This window comes from Penaeus chinensis, chromosome 3, assembly GCF_019202785.1.
Source record: "Penaeus chinensis breed Huanghai No. 1 chromosome 3, ASM1920278v2, whole genome shotgun sequence".
NCBI classification, from domain to species: domain Eukaryota; kingdom Metazoa; phylum Arthropoda; class Malacostraca; order Decapoda; family Penaeidae; genus Penaeus; species Penaeus chinensis.
In genome coordinates this window covers 6,261,496-6,271,009 of record NC_061821.1, presented here as the reverse complement: position 1 = coordinate 6,271,009, position 9,514 = coordinate 6,261,496, and the positions used below count along the sequence as shown (strand labels likewise).

At 46.6% G+C, this 9,514-nt stretch overlaps 1 protein-coding gene across 3 annotated transcripts in view; it reads left to right on the top strand.

Annotated features, from left to right (window-relative positions):
• The window catches only part of LOC125043324 (ankyrin repeat domain-containing protein 50-like), a 139,090-nt gene extending 130,709 nt beyond the window's left edge, over positions 1-8,381 (top strand). For 2 of the 3 annotated variants that reach the window (XM_047639413.1, XM_047639404.1), the window contains exons 2-7: positions 1-873; positions 1,069-1,267; positions 1,414-2,844; positions 3,253-3,599; positions 4,399-4,621; positions 4,805-8,381. The exon at positions 1-873 is cut by the window's left edge and continues 2,129 nt beyond it. In XM_047639413.1, the coding sequence (XP_047495369.1) occupies positions 1-873; positions 1,069-1,267; positions 1,414-2,844; positions 3,253-3,597 (2,848 nt within the window). In that variant the 3' untranslated portion in view covers positions 3,598-3,599; positions 4,399-4,621; positions 4,805-8,381. The remainder of the gene's footprint in view (positions 874-1,068; positions 1,268-1,413; positions 2,845-3,252; positions 3,600-4,398; positions 4,622-4,804) is intronic. The other variant, XM_047639421.1, reaches the window with a different exon arrangement.
• Positions 8,382-9,514: the final 1,133 nt, after the last annotated feature.

The window sequence follows — 9,514 nt, the reverse complement described above, 5'->3', positions numbered from 1 at the left end:
GGGCGGGCGCCAGAGCACGGGAGGCCGTCAGAGTACGGGCGGCCGTCAGAGCACAGGGGGACGCCAGAGCACGGGCGGGCGACACAGCAGCACGAGCGGGCGCCACAGCAGCGACCACAGCAGCAGCAGCAGTCGTCGGCGCGAGCGTCGTCGCCGGCGACACCGCGAGGACCCTCTCTACCCGTACCTTCGCGGCGGCCCGGTGGACCAAGTGGACAGCGGCGGCCGCTCCCTCTTGCACAGCGCGGCGCACCAGGGCGACGCTTCGCTGGTGCGGCTCCTGCTGGAGCGCGGGGCGTGTCTGGGCCTGCAGGACAGGGCGGGGCAGACGCCGCTCAACCTGGCAGCGCGACACGGCCACGCAGAGGTGGTGGCCACACTGTTGAGCGCGGGGGCCGACCCCGACCACGCGGACGCCGACGGCTGGACAGCGCTGCGCTCGGCAGCCTGGGGCGGCCACACAGGCGTGGTCACGGCGCTCTTGGCCGGAGGTACGCAGGTGGATTTGGCCGACGGCGATGGGCGGACGGCGCTGCGGGCAGCCGCGTGGGGCGGCCACGAGGACGTGGTTGCCGCGCTGCTGCGGCACGGAGCGGCGGTGAACCGCGCCGACAGCGAGGGGCGCACACCGCTCATCGCCGCCGCCTACATGGGCCACTCGGAGATCGTGGAGATGCTGCTGGACGCGGGCGCAGACGTCAACCACCAGGACGTGGACGGCAGGACGGCGCTCAGCGTGGCGGCGCTCTGCGTGCCGGCCAGCGAGGGCCACGGCAGCGTCGTCATGACTCTGCTGGAACGCGATGCTGTCGTCGACCACCAGGACCACGACGGCCTCACGCCGCTGCTTGTCGCCGCCTTCGAGGGACACACGTGAGTATCGGCCTCTTATTTGGCAGGGGTGAGGGAGGCCCGGCAGTGGAACCGAAATCTCTCATGAAGGTCACTGTTATGGTCACTTTAATTTTGTTAGTCGTTTGTGAGAATCCACTGTGTGACATATGTAATGTAGTAAATTTAGTAACGATGCAAGGCATTCTAAAATCACTTTTTCACGGCCTTTCACAGGGAGGTGTGCGAGCTCCTTCTGGAGTACGAGGCGGATGTAGACCACGTGGATCGGTCTGGCAGGACTCCACTCTTGGCGGCGGCGTCGATGGGGCACGCGGCGGTGGTGGAGCGCCTACTGTTTTGGGGCTGCTATGTGGACCACATCGACGCCGAGGGCAGGACGGTGCTCAGCGTGGCGGCCGCGCAGGGCTCGCAGGTAAGGGCCCGCGAAACGAGCAAGCTCTGCCTGTTATTCTTGCTGCCGGGGGTGTGGCTTGAGAGGGAACGATATTTGGTCTCATTTTTTGCACATATATTTTATTTAAGCATTTCTTTCACTTTTTTTCTTGTTACCTTCTACAGGAGACCGTGCGACTACTACTTGACCGCGGGCTCGACGAGACGCACCGCGACAACGCCGGGTGGACGCCGCTGCACTACGCCGCCTTCGAGGGCCACTGCGAAGTGTGCGAGGCGCTGGTGGAGGCGGGCGCGCGCGTCAACGAGGTGGACAACGACGGCAAGCACGCGCTGGTGCTGGCCGCGCAGGAGGGCCATGCAGCCGTGGTGGCGTCGCTGCTGGACGCGGGCGCCAACATCCACCACACGAGCCACGACGGGCGGTCGGCGCTGCGCGTGGCGGCGCTTGAGGGCCACAAGGATGTGGTTCACCTCCTGCTGTGCCGGGAGGCGGACCTGCACTACAAGGACGCCGACGGGCGGTCAACACTGTACCTGCTGGCCTTGGAGAACCGACTGGACATGGCGCGCTTCCTGATGGAGAGCAACGCCGACGTGGAGAGCACGGACCTGGAGGGCCGCACGCCCCTGCACGTGACTGCCTGGCAGGGCCACGCCGACATGGTTGCTCTCCTCCTGCAGGGGGGTGCGCGCGTGGACGCGGTCGACAAGGAGAACCGGACGCCGTTGCAGAGCGCGGCCTGGCAGGGCCACGCGGAGGTGGTCCGCTTGCTGCTCGAGCACGGCGCCAACGTGGACCACACCTGCTCGCAGGGCGCTACGGCGCTCAGCATCGCGGCGCAGGAGGGCCACGAGGCCAGCGTGGCCGTGCTGCTGCAGTATGGCGCCAACCCTGCGCACTCGGACCGCTGCGGGCGCACGGCCATCAAGGTGGCACTCAAGGGCGGCCACATCCACGTAGCGCGCATGCTGGAGGAGAGCCTGATTCAGCAGCAGCAGGCGGGCGGCGTGGGGCGAGGCTTGGCGGCGCCCTCGTCCGTGGGCTCAGGCTCCACGGCGGAGACCAAGCCGTGCTCGGCGCTGCTGTGCCCGGGCCTGACGGCCTCGCCGGCGGAGTCGCCCGAGTCCACCTTCGAGAAGCGGCGTTCCGTGGCGTCCCTCGGCCAGCACTCGTCCTCCAAGTCCTCCGGCAACCTCACCACTTCCACACATTCCTCGGGCGGCCCGCGCGCCCCCACGCCACGCGAGGCGCACCTGCAGCAGCACCAACAGCCTCTGGCGCCGCCCGCTCCGTCGGCGCCCCCTGCGTCGGCCATGTCGCCTGTTCTCAGCTTCACGCAGCAGCTGCAGCAGTGCGGTCGAGGGCGCGGGCGGCGTCACCCTCCCCCGCCGCAGCCCGCCCTTACCCCCCTCGACGAACCCGCGTCGCCGCTCTACGCCTCTCCGCCGCTGTCGCCGCTGAGCGACGGTCCTGGCGGAGGGCGACACCTGCCGGCGGGCGCCATCCTGGAGGACGACTACACCGTGCCCCTTCAGCACTCCGCGGTCAGGCCGCCGCGCCCTTCCGCGCCCCCCGTCAGCATCACGCCAGAGGTAATCCTGCTGCGGCTTTGCGAGGCAGATTTCCGGGCTCAGCAGACGCCTTAGGGGAGAGGGGGTTAAAGTCCCAAGTTTCTTCGTTCGGGAACTTGAGTAAAAGGGATTCTCTCTTCTGTTAGTAAGGTTTTGTGTACTGGGCCTTCCCCGGGTGGATCTGCCAGCTGGTGTTGCCTCTGCGGAAGTTTTCCTTTCTTATTATTCACCCTTAGTTGCAGCTTGCATGAACGCTGAATAGATTAGGCTGTGATTGATATAAGCACTGTGGTGTTGTTTTCATAGCTGCCCTAACTGCCGAAGGACTGCCATTAATAACTTATTTAACCAATGCAAACAGATGTCCTTCCAGGTAAGACTAATCAGTCCCCCTTGTGACGCACTACATGTCCTTCATTATTTTGCAAGATCGGCCGTCGAGGCGGCGGCGTGCTGAGTGGCGGCGGCGGAGGCGGCGTCGTGCCCGGGCTGGGCAGCATCCCCGGCATGGGCGTGAGCGTGCCGGGCGTGGGCGGCGCAGGCTCGCCCGGCTCCTCCGGCTTCACCTTCACTCAGGACCAGCACATGCGCATCATCCTGGGCACGCGATCCCCCGAGCCGCGCCCGCGCCGCAATGGCATCGTCACCAACCCCAGCCTTAAGGCCGCTCATGCGAAGGCCGCCCACCTCCTCAGGAACGGCCTCAGTGGTCGCCCTCGACAGCCGCCAGCGAGGCCCAACGGCCTGCCGCTCAAGAAGGAAACGCCGCTATGACCGTAAGTCGAGTCCGCTTCGGGTCGACGTCGGCCGATGAGTTTACGGTTCTAATCAAGTCTTTCACGCACACACAGGCGCGCTGTACACATCCCCACAGCCATCCTACTTACCGTCACTCATTCCTGCAGTCACTCTTGTTCATCCTTGCAAGCATTCTCGTTCATTTGTTCTCGCTTATTCATTCAGTCAATCAACCAATCATTTACCTTCTGCCCACCAGTCACACACTAACTCACCCATACTCATTTATTAATCAGCAATCAGTCACTTATCTAATCCAACTCAGTCATCATTTGTTACTGCATTCACTGTCACACTCATACATATGCGTGCTTCACAGTTGCAAGCTCATTTCTCCCCACGTTTAGACAGATCAACACAAAGGAGCAAGATTAAAAGTATAATTAAAATAATAACTTGTCTTTGAAATATGTATCCAGTGATTAAGGCGATGTGGAAAATTTGTGAACTTCTAGTGTCCTTGTTACCTCGCTGTGTTGCTAATTTTGTTTGTTATATGGCATTGATTTTGGGTAACTTTAGTGCTTTTGCAGCTTGACAGGTGTTAGTAATAACTTTTTTTTTTTTTTTTTTTTTTTTTTTTTGGGGGGGGGGGTTGTTTAGCCCTGGGAAAGGAGAATTATGGAAATTGAATGCACTGTGACAGTTGATTTTACTATCTACTAACAAATATTAATTCTTCTAAAATGTGCTGTAAAGTGCATTATCATAACACTTATTAAATTTAAATGAACTTTCTTTGATGTCATGAAATATCAGCATCTCACATACTTGCAGAAAGACGAGGATGGAATGCAGTGATTCCCGGCCACAGCACCAAGGATTCCCATGAAGATGCACCACTGTTTCTACCGACTACTGATAAAAAAAATATTGTCCACCTGAAGAGCAGAAAGATATCATGGACAAGCTTAGATGCCTCAGGAGTGACAAGAAAAGGACAGATGACTAGTGTTCTTACCATAGACAAGCCTCTTGGCAACAGATACTTACAAATAAGGTATGGAAGTAGATTATTTTGTAGTATCCTTATGTTTAGATTTGCAGATGTATATCAATCACTTTCTTCTCGTGGAAATATTTTGTTGATTTAACAGACAAACTTGCGTTTTTACCAAATTGTAGTTTAAGACCTTTAAGCTATAATGAGCAGTGAAATTAACTGGACCCTTTTTCTATTCAGATTGTTTCTGGTGTGGGTCAAAGAAAGCTTCAGAGGACAAGAAAGATTCAGGAAAAGTGAATGAAATTACAAAGCAGGCTTTCTTACCAAGACTTGTAGGACATGAGAAAATGCTGCTGCCATGTCAGTTCTCTGTTAATGGTAATAACTTGTATCACAATAGTGGATAACTATTTACAGAACAGACATGACCATGATGAGGATGAGTGCAACAAAGCAGTGATATAGTAACAGTGGTGACATCTTTAGTGTCATAATGAGATTCATAAGCACTTGCATGAAGTTCAGGTTAATGAACCATAGAAAGTGTATGTGTTTGCAAAACAAGGAAGGGTACCCTCACCCATGTGACTGGAAATTTGTAGTTTATTATATAATTTTTCTTTTTGAACTTGAAAATTATAACACATTATTTTCTGTTTTAGTAATGAGTGAAGGTGAATACTGGTCATGGAAGAAAGGGAAAGAAAAAAATGCAGAGGAAGTTGACTGGTAACATTTGCAAACACAACTTTGGATCTCTGTGTCACATTTACCGTCCTGGTGCCAAGATAGTGACAATGCTCAGTACAGTGTTTTATCCACTTGTCTGAGACCCCACACCAAAGTTTGTGCAAGGTTGGCTTGTATGTCAGTTTGAAATCAAGATAAATTTCCCCCTCACTGTAATTATGTTCGGCTGAATGCAAATTTCAGATTCCTCAGTTCTCAAATCTAAGACAAAATAGGACACAGGATGCAGATTAGAAGGATGTGATTATGAATGAAATAATGGTAATTTTTCTTAATTTTATTTTATCTTTTTTTCATAATTCACAGAATGCATGAAAAGTGATAAGTCTTAATCAAGATCTCAAAGTGGTATACAAGCACATCCACGTGTGTATTGTTGCCTGTTGTATCCCAACTGTATATAGCGGAACCTATCCTAGTCGTGTAGTTCACTGTGCTGTACTCACAATGTGCATTTGTAAAAAGTATTCTCCAGCACATGTACAGTTAGCAACATAACCTTTCATGAACATATTACAGTGTGCGATGTAATAATGTACAGCTCTATAACTACGATAATCTAAGAATTTGGTTAGTGTAATATGATATTAAAAGGAGAACCATGTCGCTGTGTGGTAAAAGATTTTGTTTCAGCCAATTTGATTTTCCTTGCACACATAAGGAAAAAGAATAAGACTGCTTTTGTTAAGTAAAAGGTGTTTGTTTCCATGATTTTGCTGAAGTTGTTTAATAAGAAAAATAAATGTCATAGCAAATTTCAGTAATACACATTACTTTTTTACTGTAAGGATATATATACCAGTGTGCACAAATATTTGGTACATACTAATTGCTGTGAAAGTATTTCTACTGAATGGAAAAAGAAAGTGTACATTTTATGATTTTTGATTGTCTTTCACTAATACTTGACATGTATAGGTAAAATAACAGTCCTGATATTTGTAATAAATCAGTTTTTGCATTAAGTTATTATTTTTTTGGAAGAGTAGAAATTGAAGGTACATTTTGTAATAATTAAATTACTTAGGGCAAAATCTTAAGTATGCTTAATTGCAACTGTAGTGTTCACTGTATCATTTTGCTTAAATTGTATAAATCATGAGTGAGAAGCCTTGTTCTTTATCATTTGATATGTATCTCATTTGATATTGTTTATCTTAGCTCTTACCAGTGAAGCAGTAATGGAAAAAAACTGACTCACATTAGGCAGTAGATTGGTATTGTGTTAATCACCTTTTTTTCTATTTTGTGCTATTTATGCTAAGAACAAATTTTGTATGTGTGGGGAAAAATAGTTTATTTATTCATTATTTCACTATGTATAACAAACTAGCAATATATTTATATGGTTAGTCTGTAGTGAAAAAAAGTGCTCAGAGTAAAAATGAAAACAGTTATATCAATTTACTTTATAGTGTCACAAAACATTAATGGCAGTTGCTGTCATGGAAATGTAAGATTCTAAAAAAGGTGGATACTTCTGTAGACCAGGTCGCTACAAAACTTTGTAATACAGCCAATTTATTGTGCTAAGAATTAGAGTTGTAATAGGTTCAGTTTTCAGGTATATTTTAAAATGACAAGAAGCATATAATCATTCTAAGAGCTCATTTGTTTATGGTAGCATCTTAGACCTTAACATTGCTTTTTCAGTACCTACAAACTCTGAAAATAATGGTTTGTTTAGTTATGCTACCATAAGCTTCATTTGGAAACTAATTAAAACAGTGATATGGTAAACTATTTTGACTAGTCACTTCTGACATTTGACTATTTGGTCAGACTGATGAAGAAGGCCTTGTTGATATTGTGTGATGTAAGTCCTTTCCATTGTAGTAAGGCATTGGATGGTGTATTCCCTGCAGTTTGATTCTTTATTTGCCTTATGATAAGCATCTGATAAGCAGGCTTTAGTTTAGATTGTGAAGAACATTTTTCCTAATTTAATGTTAATTTACACAATGCAAGTAAGTTTGTGTTCATATCTGAATATGCATTTTGTAGTCTGTATGTATGAGTGTCTTCATCTGTAGACTTGTTCTATGGATTTACCCTGTATTTATTTTGTACAGTATTTTGTAATATGTAAAGCTTATTTCCTTACATGTTACATGTTGTAGCAGCAGTAGCTTAGCTTCAAAAGTTCAGGCCAGCTTTAATATCTTTTTGTTGTATTTTATTGTAAGGACTTATGATTGTTCACTTTGGACATATCATTTCTGATGATCTGTTATGGTGACAATGCCAGAACCATACTGCCAAGACTGCAGTGTGTTCTACTCTCTTGGTACTGTATTATTGATGATACAGTACAATATAATACAAGGAAGTGAAGAGTAACTTACACCCTTTTTTTAGCAGGTTTGTCTCAATAAATATCGCTGGGGCATGTGGACTATAAAATGCTCAAGCTTTGTATCTAAACACATTTTCAGTTGGTGCTTCAGGAAAAAAAAAAAATTGTTATTCAATTCTTGTTGTATTAAGTAGGTCAGTTGTAATGGCCTATCATACTGGCATGTAGTCAGTATTAGACACACACAAAAAAACAAACAAAACAGGATAATTTACTGTGCATCATGTATCACTATGTTTGCATAATCAATGTTCCATGTAGAATGAAGGAAAGTATTTTACAAAAAAGTGAAAGAAACAGTTAAGACAAAACTATCGTGAGTGAGTGTTCCCACTAATAACTGTAAATCAGGATTACCAACATATTTTGTCAGAAAGCATTCTACTGATTGATGCTAACACAAGTTAAATTTTCCATTCAGTTAAACTTTCAGAATTAGGGATTTCTTGCAATTTTTTATAGACATTAATATTATTATTATTATTATTATTATTATTTTTTTTTTTTTTTTTTTTTTTATACCTCAAGACATTTTTTTGTTCCATATATTGCACTTCTCTCTCTTGAGTGATACTATTAAAAAGCTATAGTGCAGAAATACTGCTCTTTCTGTTAATGTAGCCTTTGGCTGTAATCCTGTTTAACGATATGTATTGTTAGACATTACTTGATGTAATTCCAAGAACAGTGAATAAATGATAATCCTGTTGGCTTGTTTTTTTTATTTTCCTGGACACATTCCTCATGGTCCATGTGCATGTACATGCACATATTTCATGTCCTATAAAACTATGTCCAAACTGTGAAATAATGAATACCTTCAATTTCTACTCTCCAAAAAAATAATAACAATGCAAAAACTGATATATTACAAATATCAGGACTGTTATTTTACCTATACATGTCAACTATTAGTGAAAGACAACCAAAAATCCTAAAATTCACACTTTCTTTTTCCATTCAATAGAAATACTTTCACTTTTCAATAGAAATTACTGAAATTTGCAATGGCATTTATTTTTCTTAGTAAACAACTTCCTCGAATTTAAAAAAGAAAACTGCAGTTTGCCTTGTAACGTTTCTTCTGTTTGGTAGAAGTTTGTGCTTTTGTGCCTGTCTTACATGGTATGAAACCAAAACTAAACCTTACAGGCATTCTTCATTTTCTTTTTCTTGTTTCTTCTGAACCAATGTTCTTTGAATTAGAGGAACCTATAAGAGAGAAACAGACACTTTGGGAATACACACAAAATGCATACACAAAAACAGATATTACACACCACGATAATGCAAAATGCAAGATTTCTTGGGCTACTTTTTGATAGTAGACTCAATTGGAAAGACCACATTGGTCAATTAAAAAATAAATGTCAAAGAGCACTAAATTCATTAAAGTGCATTTCTGGTAATAAATGGGGAGCTGATAGACAGTCTTTGCTAATGGTATATAAAGCCCTAATTGGGTCTAAAGTAGATTATGGGTGAATCGTGTATGGCTCAGCATCGAAAACAAGTTTGGATGCAGTGCAGAATGCATGTTTGCGTGTGTGTCTTGGAGCCCTGAAATGTACTCGGATCGAGCGTCTTGAGGTGGAGTCAGGAGTACCTCCCCTCCGACTCAGACGCGGCCAGTTAGCACTGACCTATGCCGCGAAGGTGGCTCGAGACCCGAGCCACCCTAATGGCAATGGAGGCACTAGGCCCTTTGCCACGAGACTCCACGACCTCGTCGAGAAAGTCGGTATAGATCTCTCTACCATCGATACCCTGGTTCTGTCAAATATAGCGCCATGGGAAACCCCCAATTTTTCTATCATGGAACCCTGGCTTCCATCAGCCAA